This window comes from Ambystoma mexicanum, chromosome 10 (genome assembly GCF_040938575.1).
Source record: "Ambystoma mexicanum isolate Mex_15411 chromosome 10, UKY_AmexF1_1, whole genome shotgun sequence".
Classification (NCBI taxonomy): domain Eukaryota; kingdom Metazoa; phylum Chordata; class Amphibia; order Caudata; family Ambystomatidae; genus Ambystoma; species Ambystoma mexicanum.
Window position 1 is genome coordinate 1,172,989,301 of NC_090932.1, and position 19,306 is coordinate 1,173,008,606.

The 19,306-nt window shown below is 44.3% G+C and overlaps 1 protein-coding gene across 1 annotated transcript in view; it reads right to left on the bottom strand.

Moving 5' to 3' along the window:
* Positions 1 to 19,306, bottom strand: part of LOC138492134 (transmembrane protein 17B-like) — a 110,578-nt gene that overhangs the window by 43,234 nt on the left and 48,038 nt on the right. Inside the window, exon 2 of the mRNA XM_069619122.1 lies at positions 1,603 to 1,706. Coding sequence (XP_069475223.1) covers positions 1,603 to 1,706 — 104 coding nt within the window. The remainder of the gene's footprint in view (positions 1 to 1,602; positions 1,707 to 19,306) is intronic.

The following is a 19,306-nucleotide window of genomic DNA, read 5'->3' on the forward strand; positions in this document are numbered from 1 at the left end:
ACGTCCCTGCGTGGCTGTATGTTTCGTGCTTCATAGAAAAAGAGGCGCCAAGCTCACTGGAAAATCCTCCACCATCCCAGTCGCCAATCCCAGCTTCTGTTAGTGTTCAGGTTTTCAGAATGTCCATTCAATGCTATCTGGTGATAAAGTCACCTGGGAAAAGGTCGCCAGGGGACGACATTTCCCCAAGTTTGCACTCCCACGAAAAATCAAGTACTTTCCCCAAATATTCTAGGACTGGAGTTAGAATAGACCATTTGACCTGTCCTAGAATATCTGGGAGAAGGCTTTTAGGGGTGCAGGGAAAAAAGTCACCTACCTGGCGACTTTTTCCCAGGGGACATTTTCACATAGAACCCATTCAATCGAAGGTCATTGTTTGAAGCTGTGGGAGGTTTAATCCATTTGCTCAGAGTGCTGCAATCAGAACCCATGTGGTAGGATGCTGTGGGGCAGGATGGATGAGCAAGCGGATCCAGGTCCTCATGGGCAGCTTGGGAGATAGAGCTGCTCAAAAGGTGAAGAAGGGGTTCCAGTGTCCACTAGTGAAATATTTAGCAACATTAACTGTTAATATCAAAGTTTCAGAGAACAACAACAATATATATATGTACTTCAATATTTAAGTTATGAGTTATGAAGCATGTCAGCATTTCTCGGCACATACCAAGCGTATGGTCATTTTGCATGGGAGGTGCTTGGAAATTAGAGTGGCACAACATGTGAGTCGAGGATTGGTCGAGGCATGGGGTGTGGTAGTCATTGATTGATTGGAGCGCCCAATGGATTGAGAAAGAGTGGGAGGGATCTAAGGACAAACACCTTTCCCTTGCCCCACATCACATTAGATAGCAATTTCTCATTTGGAACACCATGATTATCTGGGACCATGCATTTTCTATCTGTGGTGATCTTCTCTTCAGTAATCAACGTGAAGCCAATTGGACCCTACACCACATGGGCCTGGAGTAAGACAGAATCAAAGAGATAGAAAGAGGGCCTCCAGGCCAATAAACAGACCAGTGGCAAATTAGGGCCTACTCTTCGGAGACTCACAACAGTGGATCCGGGGGTCTGAACAGTAACACCACCTGTGCCACATATGCATTATTAGCAGTGTGTAAACCAGGATGCCTGCTGGTGTGATTTCTGCTCTATTCCCCTAAGGAAGTGAAGGAAAGATATCTCAGGGGCAAAGCGTTTGTCTTGGAAGCAAGACAACGCAGTGCAACAAACCCGATCCCGCGCTTAAAAACAACATGGTATTAAGCGCGTTATAAAATACCAATTATAAATATTACCTTGTCATAAGAAATCTCCAAAGTCTCAAGTTTCCAAGCGCTGGTGCCAACTTGGCATGAAAGATGTCCTTGTGAGCTGAAGCACACCAGAATCCAAGAACCAAGATGAAAGTCAATGTTTGTTTTTAAAGTGGAGAGTCGTTTAGTTTCACAATTGTACACACTATTGGTGATTGTGATCATGATTGCACTAATGGTCTGTTTCCCATCACTCAGCGTCATGATATCGAAATAATGGAGCGCTTCTTGCTTTGGCACATACGGAACATGGAATGGAGAGCGTAACTGAGGCCCAACTTACCTTCAGAAGCAGAATAGTGATCGCGGACACCCACCAGAAGGGGAAGTAGAGTGCATTGAAGTAGAGCATCATCTGGAGAGGAAGACTTGACTGCACCTCATGCCCTAAAGGAAAGGGATGTCGTTGTTAAAAAAATAAAGTTGATACCTGTCAGTATTTGCAGAACAATCGCCCATTTAAAATTGTACTTACAAGCCCTCCAACTCAGAACCCTGTGTCTTATGGCCAATGCACTGGGACATTGTATCTTGAATTTGGAGTTCCACTCCAATGAAACTGCCTTCTGTTTTGGATCCCTCTGTGCCAATGGGCCCGAACACTCACCCACTCACCCAAGGGTGCCAACAAACACTTGTGTCCCATAAGGTCTTCAATTGAACTGGGCAATTATGACAATGCAGCTTTACTGTCGCTCCAGCAAGAGCACCCACAATTTATTGGTAAGGAGCTCCAACCATGACCGGCCCTAGGATTTGTGGTGCCAAGTGTAGCAAATTAAGTGCGGGCCCCTTAATTTGCACTTGATGACATCACATGAAGTGACATCACAGGAAGTGACATCACAAGATAATGACCCCCACGTATGTGGGAATGAGCGAAAACATGGGTCAAAATATAAATATTGCGGTAGCGTCCATGTAGTTATTGTTAAGTTGGTGTTTCCCTAGGAAGAGCATTTTTTGGGTGGCTTATAACTTCGCTCCCTCTGGACGAAGCCTCACCAAACTTTGCAAAGTATATGGCCCACTCTGAATTTTTTTGCAAAGTTTGGAGAGGTTTGGTCCAGGGGGGCAAAGTTATAGGGAGGGTCCCAAAACTTTTGTTTTTTCCCATAGACATAATGGGAAAAAACGTTGCGCACGCCTACAGCCCAAACCGCTGGACGGATTTACACCAGATTTGCGGCAGGAGCGGGGGCTTGGTCCGGAAAGCGTGCTTTTGCAAATTTGGTGTAAATCCATCCAGTAGTTTTTTTTAAAATGACCAAAATGTAAGGCAAAAAAATTAGTGATATCTCCGTTCGCTCTGCGGACGGACTTCCCTGTTCACTCCGCGGACAGCGCCCCGATTGGCCAAGCGGCTTGCGTGATGTCCGCGGACATGCAACGTGTTTGCTGATTGGAGGGTGTAGTGCGTGAAGCGCGTCAGATTTTTTGTGGCGCCCGCCATCTTGCATTCGCCGACGACCGCGGACAGCGCGGTGGTACTTGGATTAAAAATTGTATTTATTGGAGTGTGTTGGTGTGTAAGAGTGTTTGGGGAGGGTGGGGGAGTATGAGATAGGTTCAATGTTCTGTTTTTTTTTATGTGCTAGACGCTTTTGTTGTGTTCGATTTGTCTGCGGACAACACGGCTGTTCTGAAATTTTCTATATAAACTAAATGGTGGGGTGTTCCGAGGACGGAGTATGTGTCCGTTTTGTTCAATAGCAAGCTAAAATTGAGCTAAGAACACTCGCAGTGTCCTTAAAGGTTGGTACATAAACGAAATGGGGGTGTCCTGAGGACGCTGTCCGTATTGTACTCTGGGAAGTTGAATGTGTTCTAAGAACACTCGCGGTGCTGAAATGTTTGCAATTAAACAAAATGGGGGTGTTCTGAGAACGCTGTTCGTATTGTTCGTTGTCAGGTTGAAAGTGTTCTAAGAACCCTCCTTATGTCCGCTGACATTACAATTTCCTATGGGCCTTACCCGACTTTTTGTCCACTAAACAAACGATAAATCAGGCTGCTGTGCGCCGACATTATGTGATAATCCTATCACTTGCCCCATCGACCTGGCTGACCTGTTTTTGCGACACTAAATCATATCTCCCCCCCCCTAAGCCTGACATTATCAAAGCATTCATATTCCCCGTCTCTCTCCGTGACGTTATAGGGTGCATAGCCAAACGCACCCAGTCGTCTCCAGTCCTACGCGACTTTACACAGAACCCGGAAAACAACACACATCATCTCACAACACAGCGCGCCACAATTCGGAATATGAAACTGTGATTTAAAAGCAAACAGCAACATTGTACATTTCGTAAAGTACATTTATTTGACATCAAATGTTTAGAGAATATTCAGCGATTTGCATTTGTCTTTGCTGTCGATCCGCAAAAGTTCATCTTGACTCACGCGCTGTTCCTTTGCGCTACACAGGGTGTTGGTTTATGATAAAAGAAGCACTATGGTCGCACTGATAATCGGAATGCTGTTCCAACAACGAGGCATTATGGATTATAAAATACTAGCATATTAAAAATGGCAGTACACGTTTAAGAAGCGACAACAGAACAACCTAATCATTGTGGGGTTTATTTAAATACTAGTGCATTGCACGTGAATGTATGCATATGGATGTAATGAGTTTGCATTTGTGCATTCGCGACTTTCATTACAAAAAAGGGGTGAGCTCAATGAAACGCTATAACAACCATGCCCTTGGCAATCACCCATTATGCACCTGGTGAATTATGCAAATTAGGTTATGACGTCATTTAGCTACTTCTAGCTACTTTTATGACGGCCAATAGCTACTTTTCTTACTAAGGAGTTGCCAACACTGCTCCTAAGCGACTTCATACAGAATCCGGAAAACAACACAGATCATCTCACAACACAGCGCGCCACAATTCGGAATATGAAACTGTGATTTAAAAGCAAACAGCAAGATTGTACATTTCGTAAAGTACATTTATTTGACATCAAATGTTTAGAGAATATTCAGCGATTTGCATTTGTCTTTGCTGTCGATCTGCAAAAGTTCATCTTGAATCACGCGCTGTTCCTTTGTGTTACACAGGGTGTTGGTTTATGATAAAAGAAGGACTGTGGTCGCACTGATAATCGGAAGGCTGTTCCAACAACGAGGCATTAGACCACCATAACGGTTGGTATGTTGCTTCTAGCCGCTAGTACCGCATAAGGGCATATTGGTCCTTGACGATTGTCCCATAAAATGGTGAGGGTCATGAAGTTGTTTACTTGGATCTGCACCTGGCAGTTAAAATCGTGGCATTGACAGGTCTGAAAATCGTGGCATTGACAGTAGGGAAGGATGTACCTGTTTTAAAAACATAAATTAGTCTCACGAGCCGATCTTCATTAAAAATATTCATTTTATTTATTAGGGCGTGAAACAATTTTCTAGCGAGGATAGTGCAACGGAGTATGTTAACTTATTTCCACTAACCCACCCTCTCTCCTCTGCCTTTTTCAGAGCCGTCTGAGCGCCAGCGGACCACTTCGGCGGTGATAGTGCTTCTTCTGTTACTGAAGAAAATTATGTGGCTTAGATATGTCAGTAAAGGAAAAAAAGGGAGAGCCAGCCATGTGATGTCATCAGTGATGTCATCAATGATATTTGTGATGTGATCTTTGATGTCCTGGGTGTTAGTGTTAGCAGTGCACGGTGGCGCGAGTTATGGTTGCTTATTTTACATAATTGCCGAATTTCAGGGGTTTTTCGGTTTTACTTTGAACCATAACGTCCCTTTAACAAAGTTTTTTTACTGAATTTGATAGGTTTTTAGTAGCGCAACTTAACCATAACGTCTCTTTTAAGAACGTTTTTTCATTGAATATATATATAAATAATCTGAGAGGAGACTTTCCAATAACTACACTAGCAAAGTATAAAAGTCGCCCACCAATTTATAATGAAATATTCCAAATAAAACAAAATCCAAACATGAAACTTGCGCTTTAATGGTGCTTTTATGTGTTCTTGTGGGTAAGCATCTGCACTGGAAACCTGACAACCTGGTTTGAAGTCCTAGTAGCTGAACACTTGAGCGAGCACACTTTTTTTAATGCTGGCCTCAAAAACACTGGGGTTGCGTCCACCCGTTGAAATAAGTGGGCGGACGCTGTCCACCCACATGTATCGACGTGTGCCCCGAATATCAGTACAGGGCCAGAACCAGAGAAAATATCCCCTACAGTCTCCAGGATGACAACCTCCCTTGTCACATCCTTGGTAAATATTCATGGCTCGCTTCATATACAATGTGAGGAAAATGTTACATTGTACTTAAACGCTTTTTGGCTTGGTAAATTAAAACATGTGGAAATAAAGCAAATAGCTAAAACGGTTTTGTGCGATATGTTTAATTGTGCTGGAGGAAGGCACAGATTTTAGGCAGCCAACTGCTGCTTTGCATGGGCTTTCAAAATAAAAATGCCCCTGTGCATTGTACACAACAATGATCTCTTAAATAGGCCATCACTAGTAAATCGCACCCACTTTAAATGCTCTGCTTTAAGAAGGAAAGTGATCAGCAGTGCTTACGAGGCCTGCAGAGCATATTGGGCCACTGAGATGAGGCATTTTTCTCTGCAGCGTCACACCAGGAGGTTGACAGGCAACAAGTTGCCTCAACTGAAGAAACAAAAGGGAGCCAAACCTCGAGGGAGAAGCGCCACTTTTGAAAAATATAAGCTTCCCCTTCACCATGCATGCTGCAGCGTGTGCCACCTGTGCGCTCAGGTACTCTGAGTACACAGCCCATGCTGCAGCCTTCAAGAAGAGGGAGTCAACGGCACCCTCGGCAAGGGCCTATGAGTGCGGGGCCAAGTGCAGCTGCACATGCTGCACACACCTAGCGCCGGCCCTGGCCCCAACCAGCTGCTAATGCTTAACATTCCCCAAACAGTTGTGGGCATCATTGCCAGGGACCGTATCTCTCCTGCCCTAAAAATCTTCACTGGCTCCCGGTTGCTGCACATATTAAATTCCAACCCTCTGCATATTCCACAAGGCTGTCTGGGCCCGGGATCCTCACTATCTTCAACTTTATCTCACTAAATACTCTCCCTCCAGACCTCTACGTTCTTCTGGCACCAACTCTTTGTGTGTAAAGCGCTTTGCTAAACAGAGGGCAGGAGGTCGATTGTTTTCTTCAGCTGGCTCCCTCCTATGGAAAAGCCTCCCCTCTCTCTGCGCCTTGAGCAGGACTTACTTAAATTCCAGAAGCTCCTCAAGACTTTCCTCTTTACCACCTGCTTCCCATCTTCTTTCGTCTGCTAATCTCACAGTTGCTGTGATTGGTGTCCTGGGCCCTTATGCATCCTCAGGCCCTGACCTACCACACCCAATCGCCCAGCTTCTGTCTACTCTCAGCACTTGCCTTGGCACGCCCTCTGCCTTGGAGACTCACACTTACACCCAACACCGCTCCAGATTGTGTAGCACTTACCACAGCATGCACTTCATATGTTGCTCACTCACGAGCACGGACACTCCAGCACCTACCCCGTCTGCCCTTTTCCTTGCTGCACTTGCACGTTCTGAATTAATCACAAGTAGATTCATATTTTATTTCCTTTCCCCTCCTCTGTTTTGTATTCAATATGTATCACTCCCTTTGCTCTGTGGGCGTTTTGAAACAGTATGTACTTGCTGTATAAACGCCTAACAAGCGAATAAAATAAATTAAAATAAATAAAGAAATGCATAAATAAATTGTGCTCTGTGTTTTGGTGACTTTTTTATTTTTCACTTTTTATTTGCATTATCGGCTAATTACAAACCTTTTGCGTTTACTCAACAAAATAACAATTATCAGACAAACACTCTTAATAAAACAGAAAAAAGAAAACAGATAAAAACATCAATCCAGATATATAAAAAGTGACTTTTTTCTAATATACAAATCCAATCCTAAAAATCTCTACTGAACACTCTTTCCAAAAATGTCACTAATGCTAAAACCAACAAGGTATTCTCTCCTCTTAATGCTATCTGCCACCATTCCTTAGCTGATAGAGAGATGATGGAGGTTCTCGACCTTCTTCTTTTCCTTGCAGAAGCTACATGATCTATCTCTACGTCTGCTTCCCTGTCGTACTGAGGTCACCTCTTTCGTTGGATGAAAGTTTAACCAAAATCTCATAAACACCATTCTGAAATACCTGTGAGGAAATTTTAACAGGTATTTCGGTCGTGAACCAAGTGCCCTCGCTTCACTTGACATTTGGAAGCCAATTTGCACCCATTTGACTAATCTTAGGTAGAAATCCATTCCCTTTCCCAGATCTTTAGTTTGACTCTATCAGGGTTTTCTCTTAGCTCTTTTTCTGATGTACATATTTCCTCAAGCAGTGCTCTGCAAGAGGGGACCCACATTTCTAAAATGCCATTTCCAGACCCCATTTCCTCATGCAACATTATGAAAATTGGAGGCGCAATTTCGAAGACACATTTCCTGAACAGTGCCAGAGATTTCCAATCAACACAAGCCACCATTGAGACTAACCCCAAATCTCTTTGAATCACCTGGATCGGAGTTGAGGTTGGCAGACAAAGTACTCGTTTCCAAAAGTCCCCTTCTATTTTTGGCCACAAACTCCTAGGGATGAAAAGCATAGATTCTGCACCACTGTAGGGACAACTTTTGCTCGATAAAATTCAATTATAGGCAGCAAGGAAAATCAACAATACTTTCGATCCAAACATCTAGCTTAGTTTGCCATCATTTTAGCTGAAGCTTTTAGATAGTTTCCCGTATAACTCACTGTTTTACTTCTGTCTTTGCTTATCCCCAGGTATTTTATAAGGTCTACCTGCTCTATTTTCATTCTTCCCAGCCACCAACCAAATGTCTGCTTTTTCTTTCTATGTCAACTATCCAGTACCAAGATCTTCGATAGCTCGTTTTCAACTTCATATTCCCCCAATTTATCCAGTTGACGCTGAAGGCCAATTTGGGTCTGATCCAGCAAGATCAAATTATCCGCATAAAGAAGCCACCCTATTTGGTCTTCACTGATTTTCAGGGCGATTGATTTCGCCTTGTTTAGTTAACCCTATGTCAGACAGGTAAAGGTTGAACAGAGCAGGCGTCAAAAGACACCCCTGCTTTAGGCCCGAAAGGTGTTTATTTCCTCTGTCAGCAACCCTGTTGCGTTCAATTGAACCCTCAGAGATGTATCATTGTACAATGATTTAAATTGGTCAGCCGGGCAGTTCCAGTTCACCAGTTTCTGACACAAACTTGACCTACTAACACTGTTGAATGCCTGCGTCAGGTCCACAAAGGCCAGGTATGATAAGGATTTACCCTTTAGAGCCCAATCTTTGAGGACAATCACAATGGCAATATTCGGGCTTGTTCCCAAACCTTTCACAATCCCTGTTTGGGATCTATTGACCCTACTCAACCTCATTACCCACTGATTTAATCTAGATAGCAAGAGAGATCCATAGATTTTCTCAATTACATTCAGAAGGGCAATAGGGCAATAGTTTTTGGGATCATCCCTATTGCCATTCTTTTAGATCTGGACCACAACTGCTCACCTCCATGATGTTGGAATGTCCCTCACTCATTTCCTCGAATAAGATACACAAGAAACTGGCCCATAAGTCCGGCTCTTGTTTTAATACAAAGTTTGTTAACCCATCCAGTCACGAGGCTCTGGAGTTACTTGCTATCTTAATTAGTCTGACTATATCTTCCTTATTATCATCAGCATACCAATTATACTTATACTTCTGATATAATGCCGGCTCTCCTACTGACTCATCAGCATATACGCTTTCAAAGTGCTTTATCCACTCCTCTGTCGAAACACCATTTGTTATCCTGAAAGTCTGCGCTCCTTCATTGTTTTTTTATAGATTCCAAATTACGCCAGTTTATTTTTTACATATAACTCTTAACATGTTCTCTGCATTTCTTTGGAGCATTGCCCCCTTATGCCCTTTAACCCAATTTGGATATTTGGATTGTATGACTCTTACGGCTGACTTATAGTCCAGTGTTGCTTGAGGTTTAAGCCTTTGAAGCTGTTTCCGTAAGTCTCTCGTTTTCTCGGCTAAGTCCTTGTCATAGGTATGTGAGCGGATGCTTTTCTTTCCACTCTGATGTTGTATTTATTGGTAAAATTCTGCAAAAACCATTTACAGTTCAATGGCGATCTCCAGCTCGCCATTTCTCTCTCCTGCACTCTCATCGAAACATGATCAATAAGCTGGTCCAGTCTATCTTTAGAGATTGATAGCCGAGTTCCACCATTCACTACTTCTGCCTCCACTTTCATCACAGCACACGCTTGATCAATTCTCTCTTTCCAACTTTATTTGAGGAGTCTGTGGTCGCTAGCCTCTGTATCTATCACTTCGAAACTATTTAACATCCACACCATGGGGCCTCATTCCGAGATTGGAGGTAGCCATGGCGCTAATAGTGCCATGGCAGCCTCCAATAACGGTACTGAGTCTGCCCTCATTCAATGGGGACTTACCGGTCTATTCGGACCTTTGCAGGACTGGTAAGTCCCCATTGAAAATACCATTCCCCATTCCCATTGAGCCTATGGCTCAATGGGAATGGGGAAGGTGCAAATACCGGTACCGCAATTTGCGGTACCGTTATTTGCCCCCTGGTCCCTTTGCGGGTAAAACCAGACGGCCTTAGCGGGACCCACAAAGGGACCCCGGAATAGGGCGCAAAGGGATTACCGGCACCGTTGCCTTACCGGTGCCCGTAATCCCTTTGCGCCAGCCTCAAAATGCGGCCCATGTCTCTTGAAATAAACATGTAATCAACCAATGTTTCATGGTTACCACACGACCAAGTAGGTCTACAGGGTTTGTCATCATAAAAATGGCCATTTAAAATATGAAGATCTCTTAATCTATAAACTCCATCCATGCCAGCCCTCTCTGTATTGATGGTTTAACGTATAATGGACGTACTCACCTTACCTCTCCCTTGCTATTAAGGCATGAGGCGTTCAGATCACCACAAATAATTACTGAGCCACTACTTTCCATCATATGTTTTGTCAATTGTTACTGAGACTTACAATCTGGGGCCCCCATTACTCTTGGATTCCAATATACGTTAATTAGTGTCAGGCTGGCCCTCTTGGCTTTCCCCTCCCCTTAAATCACTACTCTTTGAATGAGGGAATTCTCATTTTCCACAAGTTTCACTTCCATACCTATGCCATTTCTTATGGCTACCAGAAGGCCAGAGGACGGCCTCCCTTTTTGACCTCTTAATGCCGGGTTCAGGAGGACAGTATACCCATCCAAACTGGTTTTCTCATCTAACCATGTCTCCTGGAGACATAAAATGTCAAACCTCCACCAGTCAATTCCCCATTTCCTAAATTAGTGGGAAAACCCTCTTCTATTCCATCTTGCCAAACATATGTTTCTGGGTTTCTTGTTTACATCCAGGTATTGTTAATTAGCTCCCATTATAGCATCCGGTAGCCAAGACCAAGACCAAGACATGTTTTCAAGCATTGTTATATTTTTCAATTTCTGGAGTTCAACCATTCGCCCCGGGGATGACAATCCTGTGCTAGAGATAGTCATAACCAAGTCCAAAGGTGCACATTTCTCTTGGCTTTCCGGATCTATTGTTGTACTATTGGGTGGGTTAGTCCAAAACACTGCTGGCCCTCCAATACTTGTGTTTTCTTCCCAATCGTACGACTTTATTGACCTCTGGACTTCTTCCCAGATCATCCAAAAATAAGTCCACCACAGCTGTCAGATCAAAGCCCAACACCAGCAGGCTCTCGGACGATTCCAATAATGCTTGTTTTACAACAATCGAGTATAGATGTAAATATACCAAGTCCAATCTTTCCTCCCTTATAAATTCAATCACTTCAAGGTTGTCCAATCAAAGTTGGCGCAGATTCAGGGTACAGTGGAAAAGTTAAATTACAGATTTCCTGTTCAAAATGAAGTTATCCATTTTGCCCATCAAACTTTCCAGTCTTAAACATCGTGAGTTGTCTGTTTTCACCCCTTCTTTCCTCATATCTTCCTGAGAAGCTTTGTTATTGTTCACAAGAGTTTCAACAAACTCAAGATTAAAGGTATATTCACTATAAGCTTTGTGTCTCTTTCCTGGTGGTATAAAAGATTTCTGTGAGGATCTTACTGCTGCGGTCTCTTTATCCGTTGCAAACTCATTGACCTTAGTTAGTCTAGAAACTGTATTATTAATCAGGGGATGGGTAAAAGACACCAATTATTTGGACTGTGCTTCCCTTCTCCATTTTCCCCCTTGGGTTTCTCCGTCACTGCAAACTTCCTGTCGTTTGCCAACCTTTTCTCCGCCAGAGATGGAGAATTGGCACTCCTGTTGTACCTCCTTTCTCCTGCTATTCAAGTTAACTTCTCCACTAGATATCGCCACTTTTATAAACCCTCTCCATTTTTCATCGTGGTCATCTTCTTCAATGTTATCTTCAGCAACTGATCCGTTATTACCCTCACTAAGTAGTTCACAGAGCTCTTCTAACTTGTCGTTGATTGAATATACCGATACATTCATTATTGAATTCTCTACAGTGTTCCTTGGTAAGTCATCCAGTTTGTCTGGTTCATTTGATTCTTCAGATAGATTTCTTGCTGCTGCCCTCTGTTTCTTCCTACTCAGCCCCTTAACAGCTTTCCTCTTCCCCAAATTGGGAGACATTAGAGGAGCCATTTGATTCCTCAGGAATGGCCTGGAGTTGTTTGATTTGACCATCGGCACAATATTTCGCTTTTTAGGCGCTACAAGGGCAGCCCCTCTTCCTGGTCTTTTACTTCTTTTTTTTCCTGAAGATGGGATAGTCCCTGGTAATTTCTACAGGTTTCTTTCCGGGAGGATCTCCGTTTCCACTTTCTCCTCTATATCCGTAATCAAGAGGTCATCTACTCGCTCCGGCTGTGCTTTCTGTCACACCAGATTTGTGGTTAAGGATCCTACACACATTTCATGAATTTCAATTACACTATTTACTGGTCCCCCTTCTACTCAACAGGGAGTCTCAGTCTCCTGGTCGTGGGTAGTCACTGAGGGAATTAAGATTACGCTGGCTCCCACCATACCCGCCTCCAAAATTGGACAGCATTGATGACAGTGTTTTGTGAGTGATCGCACATTCCTTGCACACTCCCTTTCAAGGCAATTGCTACCTTTTCCTTCATAGCCGTAATATAACCTTCGATAAATGTTATTTTTGTGTGCATCATTGCCATCAAGGTTGCTTGATCTTTCAAGTTGTCATTAATATAGTCGTACAACTTGAGAAACAGAGCCACTGCAAGGGACAGGGCCGACATTTGAGTAAACATATCTGAAGATGAATTAGTGTTTCTAGGTTTCCCAATTAGGCTGCCACACCTGCCCACCTCTTATTGCTCGGCCGTCCCAGGTTCAAAGCTGGAGTATAAAAATGATGCCACAGTTGAGGCATATGATGTTGAGGAATCGCATAGCGCACACTCCAGAGATTTTCCTTTTGAGTTTGTCAGTGGCATTTCTTTTCCCAGTTCCCTCAAGGTTGCCTCAAACTCATTATGAGAGATCTCAAGTCCCAAACTCTCCTCTGATGTGGAGTCTCTTGATCTTTCTGGTCATGGTAAGTCATTTGAGTTTTTACTTGAGTTCACAGGTGTTAGGCTTCTAGAGTCCACCATTTGGATCTTATGTTGAACTCTACTGATGTTGTTCCATAAGGAGGCTCCTAATTCCATTCTCATTGTTTTTACTGATATGAGTTCTTGACGATTTGGAGTACTAGTATTGGCTACTTCCATGTCAATTGAGGTGTATGAACCAAGACTTGCACAATGCTCCTGCGGGGTCGTAAGGGACTGAAATTGCAATGCGACTTTTCTTTGTGTGGCATGGCAGCGCATATTCTTTTTCGCTGTAACGTTGAGCTGTTTGGATAGTCTGATAGCAGGAACAACCTGCTTTATTACAGGATTCACAGCAGAGCCTAGCTATCCAGTTTTCTCAATGACCTCAAGTCCTTCCAAGAGCTCTATGTCCGTCAAATCCGCTACTTCTGTTGGTTGTCATATCTGTTTGTGATGGACAGCAATACTTTTTCTAAGGAAATCCGATGTTTCTCTTCCTGTGAGGGGATTCAATGCACCCCTCCTCTGATCACACTCCTCAGGCTCTTTTCTTTTGACCAAGGAGGAAAGCCCAACTTTCTGCACTACTTCCTTATGCCCATTTTGTGTCTGGGGACGCTTTCCTTGTGCAGGCAATATACAGCATTTTCCACATCTCTGCTCGGTGTAAACAAGACCTCTACCATTGTCCCAAGACTCTGGCATTGCTCAATGTCACCTAGGTTGGCGACCAATACTTTTACCAGTGTCTGCCTCCTCCGGGGGCAGCCAGGTCAGGTAGGCTCTGGCCGGGGAGCACCACCGGATTTGACTTTTGAGTTTCTAGTTTTACCGTGCACTTTTTCATGGCGTCACTTCTATCCTCGACCGGGCTCACCCACACTCCTCGCCCACTCTCTCTTCCCCCCCTCCAAAAACAGAAACATTAAATGGTTGTGATTTAGGAGCTGCAGTGGGAGAGGGGGAAACTCCCTCCTGTGCCCGCATCAGTTCCAAGTCTCCAAACTGGGTGGGGCTATTCGGGGGCCATTAGAGGGGGCACGATGTTCACAATGTTCACAATGGTCTCGACAAGCGGCTTGCTCATTTGTCTGCGGGGCATTAATGCAAACTGATAATACACTCATTACTTGGTGCAGAGGCTGTTTTTCGGCCCTCCCTCCAGAGACATCTAGAGCGGGGAATTCCATCTGACCGTTTACTGCCCACGATTTCTGTCTGCTTCGGAAACTCCAGCCTTCGTCCACCATGCCCAGCTCCACTTTTCCTGTGCTTTCGTCCTTCGCCCCTTTCCACTGCATCTTGTGTTCTCCTCTCAATCTCCTGTCGAGTGACTGGAGAGAGACTGGACTCTCCGCAGGCGCTCCACACCTCCTAGCACCAGATATACTCTCTCTTAAAGACAAGGCTTCAAATGCACGAAGCAGAGTTTTGGTGAAATGAGTTGAAGTGTGATTCTCTGATCGCTGCAGAATTGGGAAATGGAGCTTTCCCATGACGTATTGATACCGTCTACTTCCTAAGGCTCCAGTGATGCTAAGCCTCAAAATTACACCAAGTTAGTGAGAGCCCTTCCACTTGGTTACCAGTCTCGAACCCACAGCACGTCAGATGGCAATATATAATACAAAACAGTTTTTAGGATTATCGCTGTCCTCAAAAAAAGGCCCTGTCATCATGTGCTCCACCTCTGAGCTGCTGACTGCTAGCTTCTGAAAATATCCCAACCACCAGATGAGGTAATTTCCTGCTATCACAACTGCAGATGTGTGCAGCAATTGCCTCTGGTAAATCATCACACCTTTGGATTTACAGTGGAAAAATACTGCGTGCATGTGTAAACGCGGTGTGAATGCGCAAACACATGTTCACCAATCAAAATTCAGAAGCAAATAGTCCTGAATGCTTTCGGCACCGCACAGTGGCCAGAGACTGCAAGAGCACTATGGAATCTCTGCTGTGCATGTGCCCCTGCTCTCTACCCCAATCTTGTGTCACTACCCCCCACACCCCCTGTAAATGCTCTTGTCCCTGACAGATATATTGAGATGCTTTAAACCCCTGAACTCTATCTTGCAGTTCTTGTAATTTTACCCTGCCCAGAATTGCTGCATCCTCCACCATAGAGCGCCCCCTGCTGTTCCATATGTGTCCTGTTTTGAGAGCAGATTCCACTGTCTGAATATACTGCCACCATTGGCCGCTGGTCCAGCAGCCTCTCCTGTAGGTCTATGGCTGATTACCTGTCAAGTCCCCATACTTTTGTGAATCCACCAGGACCATGTCTATAAGGGACCACGAGAGAACGTATGTCAATAAGGAACAGATCCTTCTGGTAGATGACGTCATCAAGGAGGGGGCAGATCAATTTGGGTTGCTGACAGTGGTACTGTGAGTCACCTAGCATTTTTAACAGGGTGATACAGATGGACCTGTGAAACGTACAAATGCCAAGCACAGTGATCCAGTATTTTTTATTTCTTTTTATTTATCTATTTAAATTTATAAAGCGCACAACAGCCCTTGAGCATCGTGGTGCTGTTACAGTATGCTTACTTAGTTGCGAGATGGGTACAGTTAGATGACAATGCAGGCAATAATGACAACAGGGAAGAGGACAATACAGGTTCCTTGGTTACAGTGGAACAAGATAAAACGGGTTCAAGCTTACAGTGGAGCCACGACAAGTAACAGAGACAGTTATTAGTGATATATTGTTAACATTACATAGGAGTGCTGCAGCTGTTTAACATTACAGACAAGTGGTGGTAGGTCTACATAGCATAATTAATTGAAGAGTTTGGTTTTCAGCACTTTACAGAAGACTGCATATGATGTTTCATTTCTGAGTGCTGTGGGAAGGGCATTCCAGTTTTTGGGGGCTATATGTTGGAAGCTGGAACCTCCTGCTTTAGTTCTTTTGAAGGAGGGGGCGTAGATCTGGTTGGAGTGGTGCCTTCTAATGGGTCTGGATGATGTGATGGGGTGATCTTTTCAGATAGATAGGGGGGCAGTGTGGGAGAGGCACTTGTGTGTGATGGCCATGGTTTTGAATAGGATGCGCTCTTTGACTGACAGCCAGTGCACATCTCTTCTCGCCTGAGAGAGGTGTTCGCTTTTAGGGATGCTCAGTGCTGCCCTGAGGGTGTTGTTTTGCATAACTTGTAGCTTATTAAGGTTTTAGGCGTATTGTCAATGTTGGGGGTCGAGTTTATTGAGCGTCTCTTTGGTGCCTACCAAGAGGATCTCTGTTTTTTCTCCATTGAGATAAAGACCATTTGCTACCATCCATATCTGGATGGCTGTGTAAATGCTAGCTAGAGCAGCTGAGTCTTGTTCGTAGGAGCCGGTTAGGGGGAGTAAGACTTGGGTGTCGTCAGCATAGTTTGTGTACACTATGCTGCGACTGTCCAAGTCATTGAAGAGTGGTAAGGTGAAAATATTATATAGGGTGGTTGCATTGCAGGTGCACAGTGTATGGTAGTGGGTCCTGCGCAAGCAGTGTCCGAGAAGACCCTTATAAGTCTCCCTTTGAGGGAAGACGAGATCCAAGCTATGGGTCTAGGGGAGAAGTGGGCAGCATTTTTGAGTTTTTTACAAAGGGAATCATGGTTAACGAGCTTAAACACAGCTGATAGATCTAGCAGGAGGAGAAGTGCCGGCTTGCCTTTGTCCATAATGCCACTGAGTTGTACCTTGAGATCAAGAAGGGAAGATTCTGTCCCATGGCCCGGGCAGAAGCCTGATTGCCTCTTGCCTAGGATGCTGTTTGCTTCCAAAAACTGCTGAATTTGGGTATAAGCAACCTTGTCCAGAATTTTCAGCAGGAATGGGACGGTGGTCTGTAGTTGTTGGCTATCTCAGGGTCCAGTGAAGGTTTTTTCAGAAGTGGGAGAACTCATGCCTCTTTTAGGCATGCATGTACTGTGGTAGAGTTGAATGAGGCATTAATGAAAGTTTTAAGGAATGGGCGAAGGTCTCTGCTCATTCTTTGACCTGGATGGGCAAGCATCGCCTTTGCAATTGGATGGTCTGATTTTCCGTACGATGTCCAGTACTTCGGACTCAGTTACTTCCCTAAACGAGAAGAGTGTTTTCTCTTTTGCGTCCTTGCTAGTCGTATAAGTTGCTGTCATGTTGTATTTGGGTAGGTCTTTGTGATGATCATTGATCTTTTTCTGTAAGAGTTCAATTTTATTAATCAGGGCTGTTTGTACACTGGTGCACCATGCTTCGTCTTTAACGACTTCTTGTGAGTTGGTGACTGGTGTGGATAGTTCCTTAAAGACAGCAAAGAGCTCTTTAGATTCTGAGGTAGTGCTAGTGATCATATTGTTGTAAGATGAGGATTTTGCTAGGGCTATAGCTTTTTTGTATTGAGTAGTTAGAGTTCTGTAGGCGGTTAGCGTGGAGTACTGTGGGGATCCTTGCCATTTGCTCAGGGCTTTGCACTTGAGGGCAGATAGTGCTTTCATTTCAGAGGAAAACCAAGAATTAGAGTGTTTTCTTTTTTTTGCCTTTTTCTTCTCTAGCGGTGCAATGGTGGCAATAGCTGTTTTGACCGTGGTATTGTAGATATCAGCCAGCACAGAAGGGTCTGATGAGAGTGGGTGCTTGAGCACTGGAGTATCTAGGTAGGGATGGATCCTTTCTTTGCTTAGGTTACGTGCACATCTAGCTAGAGCAGGTGGGACAGGCATGAGAGTTTTCGTTGTGTTGGAGCTGGTCGGGATGAGGAAGTGGATAAGGTGGTGGTCAGTCCAAGGGGTCGGAGTAGGAACTGACGTCGACACCGCAGTTATCATCTACTACCGTATCTAGGGTGCGCCCTTTGCAGTTGGTGGGATCGAAGAGTTTTTGGTGGAAGCCAAGTTCCTGAAGAGCTTTAGCTAGGGAGTTTGATGGTTTATCTTTCTGATCATTGACTCCCAGATTGAAGTCCCACAAAAGAATGGCTTTGGAGGTGGTTTTCAAATTTTCCCCCAGGAGATGGATTAGATGATCATGGAAGTCTGCTATTGGTCCTGGCGGGCGGTAAGCTATGTGAATAGCAATGGTGGTGTTGGGAGAGATAGCGATCTTGATTGCAAGGGAGTCGCCGTTCTCACTGAGATGTGAGATGGTTTGTCTTACTGCTAGAGTCTCCTTAGCTATGAGGGCTACTCCCTCACCTTTGGCAGTAGGTCTATCTTCCCAGACGATGGTGTATCTTGGTGGGAGGGCTAGGGAGAGTGCCGGTCCTGATGGTTTATGGAGCCATGTTTCCGCAATGACTATGGCATCAATGTCCAAATTGATGATAAGGTTGTGAATTTCTGTGGCATGTGCTGGGAGGGATCTAGCATTAATCAGTGCATATTGCATTGGAGAGGGCACCGGATTGGATTTATTATTGCCTCCAATTATGAGAGGGCATCCAGTTATGAGGTAATCCTGACAGACCCAGCCATTTAAGTGGTGACGTGTTATTTGGTCAACCCAGCTACCTACAAAGCAGAACCTGTAGAGGAAGGAGACTACATGCCTGATTGTGAAGCACACATGGACAGAATGGAAGGGAACATACAGATAAAGGAGGAAGAAATAGCAAGGGCAAACATGGTTTATGCTGAAGGGTCATCGAGTATAGACCTGGAGACAGGGAGGAGACATACTGAAGTGGCAGTGGTGTGCAGCATGAATGGAGAAAATGTAATAGCATCCCAACAATGACTACCCTCCCACTATTCACCACTGGCAGCAGAACTAGTAGCAATGATCAGTGCATTAAACATGATGCAAGGACATGAAGCTAATATTTTTTCCGAGTCTGCCTATGTTACACCAACAATACATTCAGGATTGGCACAATGGGAAAGGATAGGGTTCTGAAGGAGTGATGGGTCCCTGGTATAACATGCAGAGCTGCTCACACAGCTAATTGAGGCCCTAAAAGTACCACTAGAAATGGTAATAGAATGTGCCACCCATGCAGGTAAACAAGACAGAATATCAATAGTAAACAAAATGGCTAACAGAGCAGCGAAAGAAACATCCTATCTACCTGAAGGAAGTATAAGAAGGTACCCAGGAGCAAAAGAAAGAGCTCTACTCATGGCTGTACAAAGGTGGGTGGGTAGGAGGAGAGAGAGGAAAGCTTCAACACAATACCCATTGTCCAAATTATAGAAATGCAAGGAGAAGCACTGAGAGAAGGAAAAGAGTTATGGATACAGCATGGGTGCTCACTCTCACCCACTGACTTAATTTGGCAACAGAATAGCACAGGGATGCCTGTAATTGCCAGAGAGAATTGCTAATTGTAGCGGTAGAACAGCTGCACTTCCCCACCCAT